The 22,463-nt window shown below is 47.7% G+C and overlaps 1 protein-coding gene across 1 annotated transcript in view; it reads right to left on the bottom strand.

Annotated features, from left to right (window-relative positions):
• Positions 1 to 20,086, bottom strand: part of BCL11B (BCL11 transcription factor B) — a gene marked incomplete at its 3' end in the record, with an annotated part of 77,920 nt that extends 57,834 nt beyond the window's left edge. Inside the window, exon 1 of the mRNA XM_082485599.1 lies at positions 19,726 to 20,086. Within this exon, the coding sequence (XP_082341725.1) occupies positions 19,726 to 19,966 (241 nt within the window). The 5' untranslated portion in view covers positions 19,967 to 20,086. The remainder of the gene's footprint in view (positions 1 to 19,725) is intronic.
• Between the last annotated feature and the right edge of the window lie 2,377 nt (positions 20,087 to 22,463).

The raw sequence follows: 22,463 nt of genomic DNA, 5'->3' as shown, positions 1-22,463 counted from the left end.
CAAAACCCGTCTTTTAGGAAATGGCGGTGTGGGTTGCCACTGGACTGGCTCCTGGGCCGGGATGGGGGCCCACGGGGGCATCCAGGTGCCACACGGCAGCATCCCTACAAGCCGGGTCCCCGCAGGGGCTCCTGCAGGACCCGTCCCCCCTTCCACCTGATGCTCATCCAAACCCGGCCCCTTGTCTCTGCTTTGAACACAAAGCTTAGCGAAAAAAAAACGAACTATCTTGACTCACCCCAAATAAACACACAAGAAAAAGGACTCTCGTCCACCCCGAGGCTGCATTCATCTCCTCCTTCCACTGTGCCCTCTGCCCACCCCACGCACGCAAGGCTTTGCCCCAGGAGGACCGTATCCCTCTGCTACGAGAGCAACCAGGGGTGAGAGCAGGTGAAACAAGGGCAGGATTGGGTCTAAAACATCGTAAGGTAAATACAGGTTATCAACAGACGCGATATAAATCTAACGCAGGGCATTTTCTCATCTCAGGAGGGCCGTCTTGCAGACAGGGCTCTGGGCTGGGAAGGGTGCCGGGGCGCACACCCATGGGCACGGTCCCGTCCCGGAGCTCGGCGTTCCCCTTCCCGCCCTCTGCCTGTCTGGTTTGTTCAGCCCCAAAACGCTCCCAAGCAGAGCCCAGCTCTCGCTCCGGGGGTGCGGAGCGCCTAACACAATGGTGCCCTGATCCGAGCTGCAATGTCCAGAAGCTACCGCAATAAACTAACAAACAACAATAATCACCCTGATTCGCGGAGTTTGTTTTCCAAAAGACATAAAGGGTTGACAATAAACAGTTCATCAATTTTCCCAAGTTTGTTCCCCAACTCTTGTAATTGAGTCCTGGGGAGTTTCAATGGTTGTAAAAATCCTTGTGGGGATTAAAATTTTTAGTCCTCATCATACTGTGAATATTTCTATATAGCAGCAAAAATATTTCTGATGCAACGGAAACATATAAGCACCTCAACAGACAACTGACGCAATTTAACGGGCCCTGGAATTAATAAAGGAACTCAGTGATGAAAAGAGCTGTTTCCAAAAGGCAAAATAATATATACAGGCAGCTAGAGAGTGAAATACCACTACAAATAATCCGAGGGCTTGACCACAACGGCATGGTCAAGAGGCTAAAATGAAGGAAGTGAAGTGGGCAGGGAAGACCCCCAGATAGCCAGGAGCCAGTAACAGCGGTGGACTTCTCTGCCTTGGCCATTCGGAACTGAGCCCTGCTTACACCTGCAGACACTGCACTGCACACACCTATCCTAGGGCAGAATACGGCCTCTGGAAAAGACAACAGCAGCATTTGCTGCTCGGGAAAGTATCTCTTCCTTGCTCCAAAGTTTGCCTTCTACTAGTATTTTTGAAGTTTTTCCCCTGGCCCACACTAAAAAAAATAAAATAATTAAAAAAAAAAAAAAAACCACGGGTGGAATTAGGCAGGATGAGGCTTCAGCAGCTCTTCAGCTGTTTGGTAGCAAAAATAATTCCTGGTAGGGGAGGGAACTTGGGGAAAGAGAGGCAGATGAAGTCACTCTGCCCCTCTGTGCCTCAGTCTCCCCATCTGTGAAAATCAGCTAATGACATCCACCTGATTTCATTAAATGTCCTGGAAACTAAAAAGACTCTGTAACAGCAACATATTAAGCAGCAGCGCCGTTAACTGTTTCACTGCTGGAAATGCGAAGGAGGACCATCAGGTGATGCCGATGTCCCTGCAAAGCACAGATGGACCAACTTAACATAGAGACACAATTAGCTTGGGCAGAGAACCACAGCTCCTGGGTTTTGGGGCTCACCCCTTGCCTAAAGCAATGTAAGTGTAGGCACTTTATAAGTGCTGAATTTCCATGTGAAAAATAGTCTACCTGCCCAGTGTGAACACATACATTACACTTCGAGTAATATAACAGTGTTGGGGGGGGTCCCATTAAACTGCTAGTTTATAATTTGGAAATTTTCCCTTGTGCAGGGAGCACGTTCACACTCAGCAGAGCATTTCGCTAACGCCAAGCAAACTCACACAAGCAAAACAGGGCAAGTGATCAGGGAGAGGGCTGAAGCAACACAGATTCTTAAAATGAGGATTCCCTTTGAGTTTTGGATCTCTCAGGGGAAAACCAATCCAGCTGCGTGTGTACAAGCGGGCCCAAGTCTGATAACTGAATCCGTCAAATTAAATGAGTGGCGCAATCAACTGGAGATGGTAAAACAATCCAGCAAACGAGGGGGACCCTGAGGATCTAAAGCTTCAGTCCTCGATTTACTGGACACCAGCACAACTGAGTAAATAATGCTCTCTGAATGGAAAAGAGGCTAGAAAATTAACTAGCTTTTAAATAGCGAGCGAAAGCAGACAAATAAACCGGCAACCAGGAATCTAGTTCAGACTACAGTGTAAGTTAGAAAAGGGAAATAATAACCCGGCGTTTCGTTTGCACGAGGAAGCACGTTGCGAACCTGCGCCCAATCCTGCTGCTAAATAGCACAATGAGAAGTTTCACCCAACGACTTGGATCTGAGAAGGATTTGGCCAGTCACAGCTGCTAATTAGACAGGATAACTGAACCCTGCACCAGGCGAGGTAAAGCACAAGTACGGTACGAAAACAACCCCTTACTCCTTTCACTATGACACAAAACTATGAGCAAAGCCAACTACAAGAAACCAAGAACCGTTCTGCGTACATGACATTTTTTCTGAGTTATATTTTTCTGGACCAGATCCCCCGTAACTCCCAATTCACTCACTTATTTGTACAGAACAGCATCTTTCTCCACGAGATAAAAGTATAAGACACACAAAAAAGCTTTTTATTATCAGGTCTGCTTAAAATGGAACCTGAAGTTGATTACCCAGGAAATTGTACCAAAAAAAAAAAAAAAAAAAAAAAGAGACAAGGAGAACCAAACAGAGATACTGTACACACTGAGGTGAAGCAAAAGAATTCCTTCAAACATTCATGGTCAGGATAAGAAAGTGATATTAAATTCATACCTATCGCCCCATTAAAATAAAAGCTAGTAGGTTTTTGTTTCGTTTCTGATGAAAATGTCAATACATTCAAACGGCAGCTTAGTGCTGTACATCACAGCCTAACCAAATCTTTCTGTAACCTCTTGCATTACAAGCAAAATCTCTAAAATGTCACCAACTAAAAAATTGAACTAGCCTGTAATTAGTTTCAACAAAGTAGTCCTTTTAACCCTAATTTTCTCGATGTAGATGGCATTTCCGACGCAAGCATTATGAACCTTCCTTAAGGACAAGCGGAATCAAATTGTAAAATCATAAGCAGTGATCGAGTAGTTCTTCCTCTAAGCAAGCCTTTTATTTCCCTGTAATAAATTCAAATCCAGTCTTCAGCCTCTTAATAGGTGATCAGAGAAAATATGCATGCACACCTAAACCGCTACAACAAACCTTATTTTTTAAATAACACTTCAATCAGTAATATAATAAAGACTGTTATAACACGTTAGCACTGGTATCATTATTCCTTATGATTCAATATTCTAATGACTGGCTGTAACAGAGGTTTATGTTCTGCCGAGGTTTATACCACTATTTAATGTAATTAAGCAAACTGGCAGCCAAAGCCTCTGTGGAAATATCATTTCTATCGCAGAGTATTCCCACCAGAAATTCAGCGGAATCATAACATACAAACTTTGATTCTGTTTATTTTTTTCCCCTGTTCTGAAACTGATCTGGCATTTCTTGGACTTAGTAAAGTGGAAGAAGGAATTAATTTGGCTTCTGTAGACATGTTATTATTGACAATACTAATAATCTCTGACAAATGGGCCGTCCCCGCTCCTCTCTTTCAGCCGGCACTGCAGCCTGCAACATCGCTTTGCAAAACCCCAGAGCCGGACTTTCCTGGTGCCGGCAGCCCTGTGCGTGTACCAGCAACGGGGTTTTAAGTAAGCCATTAAAATGCTAATATTCAGCACGGGCCAGATCCCTGCTACCACCGAAAGCAGAACTAAAGCTCCTCTGGAGACAGGATAAGGCCCTTCCAATGTGATCAAAGAGTAAATACATGCAAAGCTCTGATGGGAAAAAGGATCTTTTTTCTAATTTTAAAACCAAACAGGGAGAGTCCACCAGGCTCATAATCCACGGCACAGTCACATCTGGGATCACTGACATCTGGGATAACAGCAGCACAGAGCCTGGGTCCAGGCTAAAAAGTTGCCACTTGAGGTCAAAGAGGAGCACTTTATACCCAGGATTGCATCAAGACAGAGTTAGTTACCTTTTGGGCTACACTCCCCTCCACTCAACGCAGCTCTGCTGACGACAGCCGATGTGCCACATATATATACATACATATATACACGCACATATAGCTGTGCACAGCTTTGTCACGTCTGCATTCGCCCCACCTTGCAAAGGGAGCTCAGCCCCTTCAGCAGCAAGAGGTTTATGGGGCCACCCAGGAGCACAGGGTCAGGAGCAGAATTCGGCCCCAAAACCAGAGTTCACCCGCTGCCTGCAACAGCAGAGCTTGTGAGCCGACTCGGTTAAAATAAAGGCTTAGTTACCTCTCCCTCCCAGCTGTACAGCTCTCTGTAGAGGGCGGGGAAAAAAAAAAACCCAACAGCTGAAACAAAACCCACACCCATTTGTGAGGGGGAACAGGACAAGGAATGATAACGAGAAAGGGAAAACGTCTGGTTCCTATTATTGCTATCTCCAGCGCTTTCACCTCCACCAACAGCTTAAAGGAGGGCTTCTGGAACAGAAGTTAAACTTTCCTTAATCTGGGCTCTTAAACTGCCAGGATCTGGTTACGTTTTCTCCTTCTCCAGATTTTAATACTTTTATTTTCTATTCTAATATGGGGGGGAGGAGAAGGGGGAGAATCTCAGTGTCACTGTAAGAAAGAAGTCACCGGGTTTTGCGATCCAGCAGCTTCCTTGGCAGAGGGAACTGCTGGTTGGCATAATCCACTCGTTTGACAAAACTACTATTTCTGGGCACGGGCTCAAAAACAGGTAGGAAGCAAATGCTGAGAAATAAGGAAGTAAAAACAGCCAACAGATTTTTCACTACCGAGAACGCCAAGAGTAAACATGATTTATTTAGCTGTGTTTAACATGTCTCTTCTGCACTAGACTGCAGAAATCTGCTTGCATTTAGAGCAGGAGGAGGAGGAGGCAGGGGGGAGGGGATGAAAAGGGAATCCATTACGGCGCTCCGCTGGTACTTTCTGAATTGTTCAGTCACACAGTTTTATTGAGTACAAGTATTTTCTAGCCCAAAATATATTCATGTGTCAGAAGAAAGCAGCACTAATCTGCTGTTAATTAACAAGCTGCTGCTAACAAAAGATGAAGGACCCAATTCATACAAACAATATTTACGTGGGTGTCGCATGATTTTGTCACAGATCTTTTCTTTTCTCCCCCCCCCCCCATCCCCCCTGCTTCCTCCTCTTCCTCAGCACCCAGTTATAGGGATGCAGCATGAAGGAGTCCCAGCTCCTTTTGGGACCGGCACCCACAGGGGAGGTGAGGGCACTCAGCCTGGTCCCGACCCGGCCAAACTCGGACAGCATCTCTCTCGCCTGAGGCACGTGGCTCCGGGGCTCCCATCTCCCCGGCGCGGGGAAGGGCCCTATCGTACGCTCCAAAGTGAAATTTCCTCAGATCCTTATTGAATTACGAGGCAGAAGCCATCTTCTGGCGCCGTGCCCGCAGTGGCAGCGCTGCCGAGTCTCGGGGAAGTAGCATGACGCCTCTCATCCTCCATCCATCCATCCATCCATCCATCCATCCATCCATCCATCCATCCTCACCGGCAGCACGCGGGCTGCGAGAGGGGATGGGCGAGATCGCCACCCTCCCCGCTGCCCTGCCTGTGATTTCACATTTGTTTAATCTAACCATTTTACCGAGGAGTTGGGAGGGGGGGAACTTGCTAATGGCAGGGAGAACCGGAGGGATTTGGGATTGTTCAAAAATATCAACGCACGCACAAAAGGGCAGGGCTGTGAGCAGTGAACCAGAGGGCAGCCTCCCCGGCCATCACCCCTCTCCCTGCTGTCATTTGGGACGGTGGCGCTTGTGGCCTCATCCAGAGGGGTGCTGAGCGTGGCAGGCTGCCCCGAGCCCCCGCTGGACGCAGCCGGGTGCTTTGGAAAATCAAGCCATTCACATCTTTTCTGCCTCATCCGAGAAACGCGAGTGCCTATCTGCATATCTCCCGTGGGCGTTCTAAAGCTGGCGCTGGCAAAGAGACGGGGAGGGTTAAAACTGACAGCAAAGGAACGCTAAAAATTCCTGGACTTGCTCCACTCCCGGGAACAAAGGTGGGCTTGCAGGGTTTTGGAGAAAGGGCTGATGGTCTCCTGTGCTTCACCCATCAAACCACGCGTACCTGCCCGGGAGAAGGGTTACCGGGGACAGGGTTTAGGCTCTGCGCAGCACTGCCATCGCACAGCCAGGGCTGGGAGAAGCGTAGGGACAGGAGGGTGGGAAACAGAAGTAATCAAGCATGATTTTAGAAGTGCCAAGGTTCTCCAGTGGTGGCATGCTGGGGTGGTATTTCTGCCAGTGCAGTGCTCTGCACACCCCAGTTAGCGTCTCACCCCAAAAGGCCATGGTTTCCTCAGTAAGAAACAAACTCCACTGGAGCGTACGCACATCTGCCCTTCCAGGTTTTCCTCTCTGTACCCTTACCCTGTTCCCCAAAACGTGGGGTTTTCACCGCAAAAGTCACAGCCACCCTCTCAGCACATCCCGCGGGCGCCCTCGCCAGCGCCAGCGCCCAGCCCCACTCGCTGGCCGCAGCTCTCCCCCCACCACCGGTTGCCCCCACAGGACCTGCTCCGGGCAGGAGCCCCCAGTAAGGACCAGCCCTGAATGTCAACGAGCCCCGAATCTCCCCGCATCTTCCCCACTTTGTGCATGTCCAGACACACCTTTGCCATTTCTAGGCCAGCATTTTAACGAAGTCCTGACCTGGGCTTTTTCAAAGGTCTATTTTTTTTATTTTGTCAAATTTTTTTTGTGTTGAACAGTGATATTTGAACATTGACATTTACCGTTTGAGAAGCAAAGCGAACACATTTAAACAAGTGGCTTAAAAGAGCTAATGAAAGAGAAACAGATCCATCTGTATTGTATTCTCCACCCACTATCGCTCAAAAAAATAAACCCTTCCAGACAGCAGGGAAGTCTCCCAACAGCAAAGACAATAGGAGTTCCCAAGCTTCCCATCGAGGGAGCGAGGACAACCGGTGCATCACCCCACCTAAGGAAGGCTTGCTGCAAAGCCGCTGGTGGCCCGGCACAAACCATAGCCTGAGCAGCCGCAAGGCTCCGGCGCTAACAGAGACCTCACCAATCCAGCTCGTCAGTCCTTCCAAAACAAGCAGGTGCCTTTGCTAGGGGTCTCTGACAGACACGCTGCATCCGTAACCTCCCCCTGCTCAAATATTTCTAATGAACACTAATTGTCAGGTAGGGAGCACTGAGGATTGAGGGTGTTTTTCCTCACCCACAGAGCAGACGTGGTAGGGATGAGGTGAGTCCAAGGCAACACTCTGTCAAAAGCCCCCTGACCCGAGGGATGGAGGGATGCAGGGATGGGTGGTTATGGTGGCCAGCAAGGATGTCCTTCACTCCTGTGTACTTGGTGCTGCTAACAGCAAACTACTTTCTGCATCCCTTGCAAGAAACAGCTCCAATTGGGTATCCTCGATCAACCTCAAAATCCAAACCCAAAGTGCATCATCTTAAATGATGAACTTTGCACAGTGAGGACGGTATCCTTCGGTGGAGTCTGAGGGGGCTGGAGTCGGGCTCAGGGATTTTTTTTTAGAGGGGGGTTGGGGGTTACTGTTTTTTAACTTCTTTCTGCAAGAAGGCCCTGTACCATAAACATTAATCAAACACTATATTCTGCCTTTTAGTCTTGAACAATTATGAGTACAGTTTTGTGATCTTTAGCCATATTTACTGATACTCAAAGGCAGATTCTATCTTGTTAGATTGTTATAAATGGGACCCCAGGGAATCGGCACACAGGCGGAGGCAGATGTGAGAGAGAGCCTTCTCAGAGCTCGGGTGTGCTTCGGTTTTCTACTGCTGAAATTACGAATGTTTTGCAGAAAAAAAAAAAAAAAAGGACTTTCAAATTCTCTGCCAGATCATTACAAAGAGCTGCCCGTAGACTAAAAAAAAAAAAAGTTCCATTGAACTTCAGATTTTTTAAGGTTAACTGTTAAATTTCAATGTGTGGTTTACATGTGCTGGCCACTTGTATGCACAAAAATTTCAGAGACAGACACAGGAAAGGTCTCTGGTTATAAACCATTAAAAAAAGAAACCCACAAATTCTCTCTCGTTCCCTCTTAGTTAAATATATTGTTTCTGCTCCAGACCTGTTTCATAATACCATAAAATAGAGGCGTGTTTCCGACACTAGATTTGAGAAGCTGTCACATTAAAGGTAAACTTTTAATCTGCTATAGACAAACAGCACACATTTTTATTTCCCGAGTAACAGCTCTGGAGAAATGTTTAAACAAGAATTTAAGAGCTTTGTGGTAAAGCCACATAGAGGGGTCTCAGACAGCTACTGGGTTTGAGCTCCTTTTCTTTGTTGTTGTCCTTTTTTAATTCTTTAAATAACCTACGCATAAGTAGACTTCTAGGAGCAGAGTAATCAAGATGCACCGAAAAGTGAACCTCTAGGCTTGCTTTTATTTCTAGTTAATAAAAAAGAAATGTTTAAACTGAAACACGGGCCCGAATTTCTAGCTGCTCATCCCCATCTTTTTATTTTCTTGGGACTCACAATCGAATACTTTTAAGAAGTTAATTGTGTCACAATTAGTAACACATTAGTCCTCCGATATTTTTAATAGCAACCCAGGTTTTTCCCCAAGGCACTTAAAAATGGCAGGCTCCGCTACACTCTCCTTTTTTAAAACCTCCCATGCACTTTCTTCTTTAAAAACCTCCCACATGCATTTCACTTGGTCTGAAAATACCAGCACAGATCTTAATCCTGCCAACGCTTACAGACATGCTTCACTTTCTGCGCATCAGTAATCCCACTGACTGCGAGGAGACCCTTGGCGTACCTACAGCCCGGCGCAGGCTAAGGATGAAATCCTGCCTTCGCCAAAGCCAATGGCAAAACCCCCACTGACGTCAATAAAGTTATGATTTCACATCCAGTTGCTTGCAGGATTGGGACCATCCTCATTTCAAGGTACTTTCCCAAACTCTTGTTGTTTTGGTTTTTTTTTTTCCGCTCCTTTTTTCTTCCTGCTCTTTCTCCCCCTCACCTCCCACACTCACTCTTGTGGGGCCCCATATTGAGACCACTTGAAAACTTCTGCCTTTCAAATCCCTCCGCCAGGGAAACCCCCTCGCTGAGACGGGAAACATCCTTTGCAGGTAAAGCTGAAAGAAACCATTTTGCCCCGCTGCGTGCGTTTGAGTAAACTAATTAAAACCCGGGAACTTGGGTTCCAAACGACACCAAGAAGTAATCGTTAATACGAGCTGAAGTTCAATGGGAAGTTCCAGATATTTAAAATTAGCTGTAGGGAAAAGAAAAAAAGGAGGGGGGGGAAAAAAAAAAAAAAGAAAAAAAAAGCAGGAAAAAAAAGCGGAGGGAAAGGATTTTTTGTAATTTTACCGTCAAGCCGACGCGGTGCAGCTTGGACTGCATGGGGTTAAAATGAATTTGGGGGGTTGCTCTACAGTGAAGGGGGAATAGCGCTGCTGAGAAGCAGGGGAAGCAGCGGCAGGCAGCCGGCTGGGAAGCGCGGCAGTGCTGGGAAGAGCAGGCAGAAGTGAGCAAACCAGCTGAACCGCTTGCAGAATTAATCAGTAACAAAGAGGCTGGAGCTGTTGGCGGGCTTCAGCCCTTGAACCTGGACTCTGCTCTATAAATTTCAACTTGGAATGGCTCTCTACTTGTTGAAAGACAGGTTGGCTCCCGGCCAAGCCATAGGGGGAAGAAAAAAAAAAAAAAAAAAAAAAAAAGAAAAAGGCGGCCCCAAAAAGAAAAAAAAAAATTCCTTCTTGCTCAGGAAACTTCCCTTCAGTTTCTAACTCTCTTTATGAGCTAGTAATAGGGCACTCTAGAAAACGGGAAACGAAAAGCCGGTATTGAAAGGAAAAAATGAGCCGGGAGTTGGTTTAATAAAGAAAATAAAACAAGTAGGTGCTAAATTCAAATCTGGATTTTGCCTGCACGTAACTACATCAGCTATACCAGAAGACTTCAGAGCGCCTCGCCAGTAACTCAAAGGAGACTTTCACAGTTACATTAGCTGGCTGCAGGTTTGACTCTGAAAATAATAAATGTCTTAAAAGAAGAAGCGGGCTGTTTAATCCCTGTCTGCAGTCTCGTCTTGTATTCTCCTCCCCCACCACTCCACCTTGTTTAAATGACCATTACGAAAGCAGCGTGGTATTAAAAAAAAAAAAAAAAAAACACGTAGAACCATCATTTATTCAGCGGTATCTCTTTCCTTTCTTAGTTTTCCCTTCTTCAAACAGGGGTGTGCGGGAGAACCGAGGCTCTGCTCATTGCCAAGGCAGTTTCAGCCGCAAATACCTCCCCGCCGCGGTGCTTTCCCAGCGTAGGGCAGAGGAGGAGCGGGCTGGGGCAGAGTGAGGGGCTGGAGTGTGCAGGGGGGCGGGGGGGAGAGAGCTGTCAAAGTGGGAAGAAAGAAGGCAAACATCTATTCAGAGGCCAGGCGCGCTGAGCAAGGTCAGCTGCAGAGACGCGGCCCCTTGCAGCAGCTCTGCAATTACATCCGAAGTCTGCACAGCACCCAGAGTCCCACAACCTGCGTGCCAGGGCTGGCCCGGAGGATCTAGGGCAGCTGGGAGAAGGTGTACAATGATTTTAATTGCTGTTCTGAGATGCTAAAGGGTGGAAGAGATGCTCTTTAGCTAGAGCAGGGGGCTGATGCTCTATACCGCTTGCAAAAATACGCGCAGATAAAATACCCTAATGGGAGAGTGGAGAGAGAAATATGGTAAGTGCCAGCCGTGATCAAAAGGTGAAATAAAATATCGAAGGAAAATGCAGCCTAATCAGAGCACGGAGGACAGGGATACACAATCTCTTCACCAAAAGTGGCTGTTAAGGTAAATTAGATTAATGACTCCCACCTCCCTTCCTCCCCAAACTCCCTTGCTTTTAATGAAGGGGCTTACTCTAACGCTGAACGCCGTCCAAGGCTGCTGGACATTTAAAGCTACATACGTAACACGCCTGTGACAGACATGCATCCTGTACTTCCACTTTCCTAGAAAACTGGGATCTGCTACTCGGTAGGTCTTTTCCATCTGCAGCTTTTATGACCCTGCCGAGGGACCGGCGAGCAGTGTCCCCCTTTTCTCACTCAAGAAATAACGCTACCAAATGCCAGGGAGAAAAAGCGAGTTTTAAGAGCTGTTGGGCATAACAGTGGTTTGTGCTGATCGCGCTCGAATCTTTCGGCAAAGGCGTACATGCAAAGAGGAAAAAACAACAACCGCTAAGTAACCACTTCACATCTGCCATTAAGATTATTAAACTCCTTACAAGCGGTATCTACCCCACCTTCCCCACTACACACAAACATACACACACCCCCAAGCTCTCCAACGAGGCAACGAGGAGCCAAGACGGCTCTCCTCTCCCGGCTGCAGCAACCACATTCGTTCCTGTTAAGGGGTTAACGATTCGTTTCCACTACTTCTCTCGAGAAAACCTACAATGAAAACATTGGCTCACGAAAGCGTTCTCACTGCCAGAATGCCACAGCGCGAGTGAAAAGTCCGTTTTGTTTTCATTACATCTCTGGGATTTCCGGCTTAACTCCTGAGCTTAGACACCAAATCCCTAGATACCCCACCCACCCACTTTTTCTTCTTCTTCTTTTTTTTTTTTTTTTTTTTTTTAACATTTCTACTGCACAGCCCACCAATTACCATTTGGAGGGTGGGAGGGAACGGGGAGAAGGAACCATGCTGAAAAGGATGCTCTCCTCAGACCGAGCACGCGCGTCTCCCAAGCCGAAAGCTACCCTGTTTCTCCAGGCTTCCAGGGCTGTCCACTGAGAAACACGGTTTTACTGCTACACCTGGCTTCTCTCCTCTATTTCTCACCCTCCAGGTTCCCATCTTCCCACACACCCACCGAAGCCAGCGCTGAAACTCAGCCCCAAATCTACGCCCTTTGAAGTTATGTGACATGACATAGAAATCCAAGCCTTTCTTGTACAAAAAGTATGATTACTTCACAGGTTTTTGTTTTGGTTTTTTTTCTCCAGTTATGATAGAAAAATGTTCCAATCTCCCAAAAACCCTAGCAAGGTTCAACCTTTATGTCACAGCCGATTTGGCCACTGTGTGTATAGGCAGCGCAGTTCAAACACGGGCTGAGAAAGAAAAACAATCTATGGAACAGACATGAAGGGAGGCAGCCTCATGCTATAGCAGCACTTCTGTCCTGCTGAAGAAAAGGAACCATTTCTGTGCCTTTATGTATTTATTCACCGTCAGAGAGGAACAGCAGCTTCTCCTATCTATACGGGTGCTTTTCTGTTTTCTAGTACTTCCACACAACCGGCTTTCCTTCACCTACATCCCAGTGCAAAATTCCCCTGCGAACCACACAAACTCCTTTCTTGCAATCAATACCCCGCCGAGCACAAGCCTATTGCTATTACTCACATCCACACAAACACCAAAGCTGTCTATAGGATGGTTGGTCACTACTTTTACTTTGCTCCTAAGAGTTGCTCACAAAGTTGCAAAGAAAAATGAGTAATGACTGGCTGAGCGGTGCCTTTTTATCATTTACCATTAGCATTGTCTAAAAAATCTACCAATCTTTCCATGCTAATAGTAATCAGAGATACACATATGGTTTCGGTCTCTCACACGTGGCCCAAGTATAAATAAAGGCAACAAACCATTTTCTTGGGTGACATTTTGACTGGGCTCTACCTCTGAGTAAGTCCAGAGTCCTTCCACTGAATTAAAAGAGGGTAACAGCAGTGCCAAGCTCTTGAAAATGAGAAAGTTTTGCTCTTAAAGGAGTGACTCCCGATACGCATCCACCCCGGAGCGAGAAGACTCTGGCCACGTGTACCGAATGACCTTCTTCAATCCCCTCTCATCAGCCTGCGAAATGGCACTTCTGTCGAAAAGGTTTTACCTAGCATTGTCACCCGTAAAACCGAAGATGACTATAACTAAGAGAGATTAGAGCGAGAGAAAACAACAGCAGCGAGCCCCCGTTTCGCAGTTTGTCACCCCACGCCTTCGGGGGCAGGTCCCTGCGTCCGCCGCCCCATCCACGTGGCACGGCACCGCCGGTTTCAGGGGTGACAGCGGAGCAGCGTGGGGCGAGCAGGACCCCCCCACAGTACCTGCCATCCCGGCCTCGTGGGAAGGCGTCCAGATAACCGCACACGGGGTGTAGAAAAAGGACTTTGGGGAAAAAAAAAAAAAACACAAAGAAACAAAAAAACCAACAGGATGGTGAGAGGAACAAAATAAAAAGCTAAAACCGGCAGGGAGAATCGAGGGTGTAATATTCCTCAGCGGGGTGGTTTCGTCTTTTTTTTTTTTTTTTTGGCTGTTTTTAAAACTCAGAGTGATTAATTGCACACTTGACTCTCGGGGATGCCGGGAAAGCCTCGGTGGGCTGGTGGGGCCGGACCACGGGCAGGACACGGCTGGGGCCAAGCTGGGATGGCAGCGGGGAGAGGGCGGCTGGTGGCCCCCGGGGCTGGGGCTGAGCAGCGGGCGCTGGAGCGGAGCCACAAGGGTGCGGTGGAGGTTCAAGCAAGGGGAAGAAAGGGTTTTGTAATCAGCAGGTTGCTCACCTTTAACTCTTGCCGGGATGAACGGGCTGCTCGCCGCAGCCATGCCATCCCTCGCTGCCAACTTGGGGGGAAAACCGAGGGGAACCACCCTCCGCTCCAGCCCCCCTCAGGATCCCCGAGAGGGGGGATCACGTCCCCTCCACCTGGCCTCACCCGGCAGCCTGAAAACTTTAAGCCGTCAATGTTTCGGCACAGCCCCTCATCAGGCCTGAAGCCACAAGCGAGCCAGGGGAGGGCAGCTGCCGCCGCAGGCCTCTCCGGCGGGCTGGGGGTGCCCTGTCCCCAGAGGAGAGCCAGGCTCCCCCGGCGCAAGCAGGGCTCTGGGTGAGATCACCCGGCTTGTTTTTGTCCCCAGGACGCAAGGCAGGACCTCAGCCGAGGTCCCCAGGGTGCAGGAGGCTTTGCTCGTTATCCCCGCTCTCAGGGGAGCTGCGGCTGACACCCTCCCTGTGTGTGTGACCTCCCCCCCCCCAATGCTGCTCAGTCGCTCCAATTAGCAAAACACATTGCTAAATACCTGGAGAAGCAGCAGAGGAGGAGGAGGAGGAGGCGGCCAGGTAACTCCTCTGCGCTCAGGGAAAGCCTGGCAGATGTGAGGGAAGATACAAGCCTGGAAAAGCCTCACAAAATGGATTTCAGCTGCAACCCGAATTTCTCAGGCTCTGTTACCACACACTTCTGGAAGCCTCTTCGTCCTCACGTAACATTTTTCCTAGGCTGGCTTTGACGAGTCACTCCTGCAAGACCCACCGCCCTGGGGAGACGTTGGCGGCCGGACCCGTAGTCACAGCGGCCTCGGGAAGGGGATGGCTCCCGTGCCCCGCGCCGGCTCAGCGCTGCTCAGGACACCTCTCCCCAACCTGCCCAACATCGCTGCCACCGGCCTCGGGTTGTTTCAGCTTGCGTTTTCCTCCCCTCACGTGCGAAGGCATCACGATGGCTGTCTGAGTCCTACAGTTAATATGGGTGCGCGGGTCCATAATGGTACATTGTAAGTGAATGTCTCAGGGTAGACAGCAATAATAATTAGCTGTCATGATTTGAAAAAAGGATAATCCATGCCATTGAGTTAACAATCACTCACACAACACACATGGATTTAACTAATCTTAATTTGGAGAAAAATAACAATTCTAAATATATCAAATAGCCTATTTCATGGCAACCTGCGGCGGTGTTTATCTCTGGCTTCCAGCACATGCGAGTTATTTAGTTTCTCTCACTGGCAGTTTTACCATTCAAAAGCCTGAAATGAACATTCGTGGAGCAGGGGTTGCAGTTAAATCCTGCCTCTGACAGGGAGCCTTTTTTCACGATGCACATCTAGTTCAAGTACATAATGTATGGCGCCCAGCACTGGTGGCCGGGACGGGATGAACAAGGAATTCCAATCAACTCCCTCCCCTTTCCTAGTACCATCTTTGCAGAAATTAACTATGCTGTCTTAATGAACCTCTGCTGCTGGTGTGGTTGTCTGTCTGCGAGGGTACGCTGCCTGGAGCACGCAGACCAGCCAGTGAAGGTGGAGAAGGTCTGGTCCATGTGGTGCCTGCCCCACCAGGGCTCCCTCCTCTCTGCCGTGGTTCTCTGAAACCATCCAGCATTAAAAACAAGCCAACCAGTAATTTTTCTTTAATCTGGATCATTTCAGAGAGCCCTGCTAACAAACAGCCTGGTGGCCTGTGAGCCGAGCAGGGCCTGTGAGGAGGAGAGGAGATACCATCAGTCAAAGGACAGCAGGAGCCACCTCCCCAGGGCCTTCTTCAGCCAGGACAGGTCACCTGGTTACGCCCAAGATCTGATAAATATGAAAGATAAAAAGATGTATAAAATACAACGGTGGCCTAATTGTTTCCAAAATACCTGCCAGCGGTGAAGCAAAAGCAGCAGTGACTGATAACTCCTAGCCAACTCATTGGCCTGGCTGTGTTTTGCTGTGCAGCAATCTGGTACATCTGTTTGATACTATCACACCCTCTGTACGAGAACCGATTTTCAAACAGGTCAGCCAATTTGAAAAAAACAAAAAAAACAACTTTACAGGACAGACTGCTCCTAAGCAAGTCACGTCCTCCCAGTGCCAGCTAACATGCCACCACACACCTTACGGACAGTGGTAACTAAAGGGAAGTGCCTTGAAAAGTGTGGATTTGCAAGTTACAAGTCGGGAAAAAATGACAGACTTCATCATCAGAAGGTCTTTAAAAGCTGACTGCAGAGATAAAGTTGCCTTTGTCTCTACCGATATGTAGAAATGTCAGTTGGAGATTTGCGTTGCGTGCATGCAGATTCTTGCAGGCTCCTGAGCTCTACCTGCCTCCCTCAAAGCAGTACAAGGTCTGTTGCATGGTCAAGAGCCATTCAGTGACCAGAGCAAGCAGCTACCAAGAAAGAAAGAAAGAAAAGCAAACACAAAGAAAAAAAGGGCAAAGAGAAGAGGGAAGACCTCAGGAACCCGGAGCACCCTGCGTCAGGGCGAACGCTCATCCCAACATCACGCCCAGAGGGAAGAGAGGTGCAATGGCAGAGCCAAGCTCAGCGCTTGACATACCCTCCCTGCACTCAGCCATGGGAAGCTGTGAGGGTTGGCGGCTTAGGCACACCGCGGAAGGCCGCGCAAATCATTTCGACCAAATAAGAAGGTCTGGAAAAATAACACAAGATCAAGGAGAGGAGCTGAAACCTATTTGAGGGCAGCAGCGGTGGCAGCATATTTCAGGGAGCCGGAGTGGCAAGTGGGTGATTTCTGGTTTCCCTCTTCAAATATAAAGACTCAATTATCTTTGAACAGCTTGCTTTACACATGAATTGACACATTTATTTTACAATAAATAACTGAAAGTTATCTATGTTTCCTTTACTGTTAATCTACACAAAGAAATAATAAACAGAGCTTGTCTACAAAAATGCAACTACTGCAGTCCTCAGAATTCAATTAAGCTAAAATAATTAATGCTTCCACCATATTAAATTACTTTATACATTTGAGCCACTGAAGTTTTTTTATTCTTTAATCTTTTTCGCCTTTTTATTTAATAAAAAAAAAAGTTAGTTTCAAAGGGGGGGGGCTGGCTAGGAGGGGGAAAAAGAGCATGATTTGCTGTTAAAATGTAATGGTCTCCTTTAGCTGACACAGCATGTAGAGTGTTTTGTGCCTTTGATTAAAATAACATTTTAAATGCTTTGAACAAACATATCTCCCCGTACTTCTAAGGGATTATTTTACATATTTCTTGGTGGAATAAAGAAATTCATTCTTCCTGTCGCAGTACAGAAAGGCTAAGAATATCTTTCGTCACATATAAAGTAAAAATACTGTAGGCTGTTGCATTATTACCAAAAAAATAAAAAAATAAAGGGAGGGGGTGGCGGGGTGGGAGAAAGCTGCCTTAGAGATTAAGTTTCCCTTTTATGAAATCGTATTTAGTCTCTTTTTTTAACAAATCTAACAACAATGCTCTACAGCCGCTCACTGGGAAATACCTTTAATGTTAAATGCAGATTCTGATTTTCTTGGCTAATGCAGAAAGCCTTTCTATTGAAATATAAATAAGGGGTTTGGTATATCCCACTAAAGCCTTTCCAGTGAATGACTTCTGTGGGTTTTTCATGGCTACCCTCCATGGCTGTAATGTGAGGCTTTTATCCTACTATTGAAAACTATCCGCTGCTATTAAAAAAAATATGGAAGGACACTGCACCTTTTTATCTCAGAGCTGGGCTCCTAATTGAGAAAGCATTATTACTGCACTATTTAGTGGATGTCCCTATCTCCGTGCACTGCTGAGAAAATGCCAATCAAACGATAAACCCTTTTATTTTTCTGAATTCAAAATCTTTCCTACATATTTTCATTTGATATTCAGTTTAGTCTGAAAGAGATTAGGTGCTCCAGACTGGCTTTTACTTTATTTTTTTTTATGCCTTTTCCACGTGTGAACACCCCTTTCGCCCTTTCCCCCAGCAGATTTTCCTCATGGCAAAAGCGTTGGTTATATCGATGCTGACCCCCAGAAGCTGGGATGGGACGGCATCGTATTCCAGCCATTGTCATATTCCACTAAGGAATAAGGGCTAAACTTGGGCAGAGATTAGTGAGAGATGAGATCTGGACTGCAGCTACAGCATGGGTCTCCTGGACCAACCTCACTAAGCACTGGGCACACTCTGCAAGGGGCTGAACGCCATCAGCTTGAACAGAGATGAACAGCTATTGAGGGTGCTCAGCACCGTTCAGGAGGCCTTCAGCAGACTGGGGGAGAAGGTCCTGAACACTTCTCTTCTGCTCCCACCAAATGGGAAGGAAATCCAGCCTTCAAAGATGCTACACCATAAGGTAGTCATCTCTGCCAAGAAATGTGTTCACAACTGCAAAAGGATGGGGAAAGTTGAAAAAGGATGAGGAAAGGATGGAGTAGGGTTGCTTACAATGCTACAGCATAGACTGCCACTGCTAACGTCCCCAAAGCCACCAGCTGCCCCATGCCAAGATGGTGACTGCACCCAAAAAAGATTCCTAGAAGACAACGAGGTAGTCAATGGGTGGCATATGCCCTCTCTAAAGAGGCAGATCATCTGGAGAGCTGAAGACTGCAGCAGTTCAAAGCCCACATCCTCATTTATACGATGGCCAAGCCCGTCAGAGATGCTGGGGATTGACTCAGAGACCTCCAATGCTAAAAGCGGGAATCTCCTAAGCTTCAACTGTAAAGACAGAAGCCTCTTACAAGTCTTCTGGGGATCCCCTCATGGGAACATCTCTACTACAGACACGATCCTGGACTGTCAGATCTCATCCCATATGACAATTCCTAGAGAAATTCGGGTAGCGGCGGCAAAGACAAATTGCCACTGGTCTTGTGTATGGGATACAGTCGATTTGAACAAAAAAGGCCTGTTTGAGGGGAGATCCTCTGCTGCGTAACACAAAACCCCCCACTCGCTAGCCGGGAGCAGAGCCTTCCTTTCACCGCTGCGGAGGAACACACCTGCAGCGGGGAGGAAGGCCCCGCGCCGACGGGCGTTCGGTGCATGGCATCTCGCCCAGGTGGGTACCATCGCCCACCTGCCCACCTCGGAGCCGGGGCAGGGGCCTTGGGGGGGGGGGGTGGGGGGGGGTGTTATTCGCTGAGTAGATGTTAACTGCACCGCCTCTGAGAGTTTGAGAAAAAGAAATGCCTGCAATTTGCTCACCCGAGCTAGCCTGTGCCCTCCCGAAGCCCTGTTTGGGGCATGCATGTGAATGGAGGTGTCGCCCACCCAACTCCAGCCATCTGCAGACAGCCGGGACAGGCGGCGCAGGCGGCAATGCACACCAGGAAGCTGACATCTGCCCCAGCAGAAGGAACAAGCAAGGACTTAATGAACCCCCACTTTAGCCCTCGCCACCAAATCCTCTTCTCACTGCAGTCAGCGGGAAGAGGATTTTTCCACTGTCTTCAGTGGGGTCAGGATTCAGTCCTTCCCAGAGGGTCTGTGTGTTACAAAGGGTGTCTCAACTGGACTGAATTGAGTATCTCGCCAAAGCCCCTTATCCTTCCACCACTGCAACCTGCTTAAAGACGCTCCTGAAATCGTTTCTGACCCCGACCTTCTGCTTTTTCCTATGTGTCCAGGCTGCCACTGGGCTCTCCCGGGGGATCGAGAGTCCCCTCTCTCCGGGAGCTGGCCCTGCGCAGATAGCTACGCTGAATGAAACATGGGGTGGACAGCTCTGCTGAGCCCCGTGTAGCCGTGAGGATCCTCCAGACCGATGGCTCCCATAAAGACCTGTTACTGAAGCCTCTGTTTCATGGCACTTTCTAGAGGGCTCTCGTTAAAAGATTACCTAGGCAGTTGATTGAGTGTAAAACATGCTGTACCTGCAATGTTCTCCTGCTTGGGGCAAATTCCTTTTGTAGGCGTGAGAAGACGGTCTTCTTCATCGGGTGTGACTTGGATCCCGATTTCCACTGGCTCTGACACTTTCCTGAGCTCGGCGCGTGAGGAGGGGGGAGGGCTGCTCTTATCCATGCTCTTTTCATAGCAGGCACCACCAGTGCCATTGCACTGTTTTCTCTTGTGCTCTATAAAAACCAAGATGTCTCCCAGCGGGAAGTTCATCTGACACTGTCCACAGGTTAACAAGTCGGGGTCTGTCCCGCCTGCGGCGATGCTGATGCCGCCCGGCTCTGCTATTGCCAGGCTCTCATCCTCGTCGGCGAGTGCCGGTTCCACATGGTCAGCCTCTGCTTTACACGGACAAGGAGAAAGAGGGAGGAAAGGGGCGAGGGGAGAAGAGAAAGACATTGCTTTGAATGTTCGCAGACATCACGAGAGGCCCAGCCTCCCCTCACCCGCCCAAAGAAGCCAAGACTGATTAGATCTTTCTTTTATTTTTCAGCTTTTCCGCTCTCCCAGAATGATTTCAATGCGTTTTGCAACCAAGCCTGCCTGAGACAAAATGGAAAGGCTGACCTGGCATAGCTCTCCTGACAGCTCCTTCCCACTGCTGCCAGCGCTGCAAGGAGATCAGCAAAGAGCCATTTTGCAAACGCTCGAGCCCCGAGTCCCTTTCTGAAATACTTCCTCTCTTTTTACCCCACCTTCTCGTTCCCACCGCACCTCCCAGCCATCTGGCCAAGGCCCCATCCAGCAAGGCTGATGCACCCGAACCTCTCCGATTTCAGAGAGAGGGGGGAAAAAGTACTCGCGTGCTCCCAACAAGCAGGACCAGGCTCCGTGTGGCATACGAAATTAGTACAAAGATACCGGCAAGGTTAAATGACCACCCATTAGCACGAATTACGGCAAACTGTTTGCAAGAGGAAGGCAAGCAGGGTACAGTCTCATGGGAAGTTAAAAGGGTTTCAAAAGTGTCTACAGGGGGAAAGAGAATGAGGCACTTATTTAACATACTGGAATACTGGCGAGCCTGAAATCTTCCACTCGTTTTCCCGATGTCATATACCCCTGCAGTTGCTATATAGGTTAATAAAAGTTTTTTGTTTAGATCTTGCCCATGGACCTGCTGGATTTCATACCGTTACCCGCAAAGACCAGGAAAGCACTTCTGAGTGACCTGCACGAGTTTCTGAGAAATAAGTAACTTCTCATTTCACAATTAATAAAAGACAGTGCATTTTCAATGGGTATTTTGAAGATAATTCTTACATTATAAAATAATTACGGATCACAATCTATTTCTGGGGCAAAACGTGTTTTTTGGTTTGTTTTCTCTTGTTCCGCCGTGTAACTGCCAAATGATACAAACCTTGGTCTTTACTCGGGCAAAATTTCCACTGACTTTTGCCTAAGGCTGTTTTGCCTCTGCAAGGACTATAGGATTTGGGCTGAACAAAACAGAGGAACTAACAGTATGTAAATCAGCAAGTGAGACCTCTAATCGAATCAGGATTAAAGGAATAGGAGGAAAAATGTTCTCTGTTAGCCCGAGCGGTTTGCTTACGGATTTCCTGGGGAAAGCAAGTCACACAAATATCTCAAAAGAAGCGAGACCGAGATAAACAGATGTTACAATCCAGATCTGGATTCTCCTCCTGACCGAAAGCGAATGTTTTGTCCCACTCTTCATCAAATTGCAATAAAAAACCCCACATAGGAAGGGGGCAGGAGGTAGAAGGTGAAATGTATTACCTGGCAACAAAAATGGCTAAGCCTTGAAAAAGGCAGTTTAGAAAAAGAATCGCCCCCGGTTTTGCCTTCCAGAATAAATAATTGATCGGTGTATCCACCAGCTGTATTACAAGTTGCATCAGAGCTCAGGAACAGCGGAGAGCAGCAGCACCAGCGGCAGCAGGAAAAGGGGACGGGGACCCCAGAGATGCGCCCGAGCACGGACCGTCCTGCTGGAGCAGAGGATGGGCACGGGAAGGCTTCCGTTTCCTAACTCGCACCGACCTTACCAAATACGCAGCACAACACTCCTTCCGAAAACCAGTAATTACCTTTTTCCCCTTAATCTAAGTTTAAAAGGAGTTTGGAGACAATGCTACATAATTAATTCACCAATTTATATCATGAAAAGATGCCTCCTTGCCTCAGCGAAAATGTAACCGTAACCCTGCGCTGAACAGGGACTGCTGGGAAGGGAGCGGATGGCTGCGAACAGCGTGTCACGATGCAAAAGGTAATTATTTAGTGCTGTGGTTCCCTTTAATGATCTAACATTGAGCAATATTGTTTATATTGAAGAGAGCTTGCACCTTTAATTACCAATTACATATACATCATTTTAGAGCCAAAAGAAAAGGACTGTGAAAAGGGTCCTTTAGAAATGTGCGCGCTATTTCTAGGAAGAATTCCTATTAAGGGGGAGCAGAGTGTCAAAATATTAAAAAAAAACAGCCACACGCACACACACACACAGAGAGGCACACACAGGCACACAGATACACATGCGGGAGATGGGACAAAGAGCTGGAAAAGGCAACACAAAACCAGGAACTGAACCAGGGGTCGTAAGGAAAAAAAGGTGGCAGAGAGGGAAAATGCTTGTTCCTAGTTTCACCTAACATTCCTGTAAAGCCTTCAGGTTCACGTCTGTCTCTCCAATTACATAGGCTGAATTTTGGCATTTATATACATAAAACAAATAAAA

This window comes from Vanellus vanellus, assembly GCF_965231255.1.
Source record: "Vanellus vanellus genome assembly, chromosome: 6".
Lineage (NCBI taxonomy): Eukaryota > Metazoa > Chordata > Aves > Charadriiformes > Charadriidae > Vanellus > Vanellus vanellus.
Note: the sequence above shows the minus strand (reverse complement) of the source record. Positions and strands in the feature narration are given on the sequence as shown.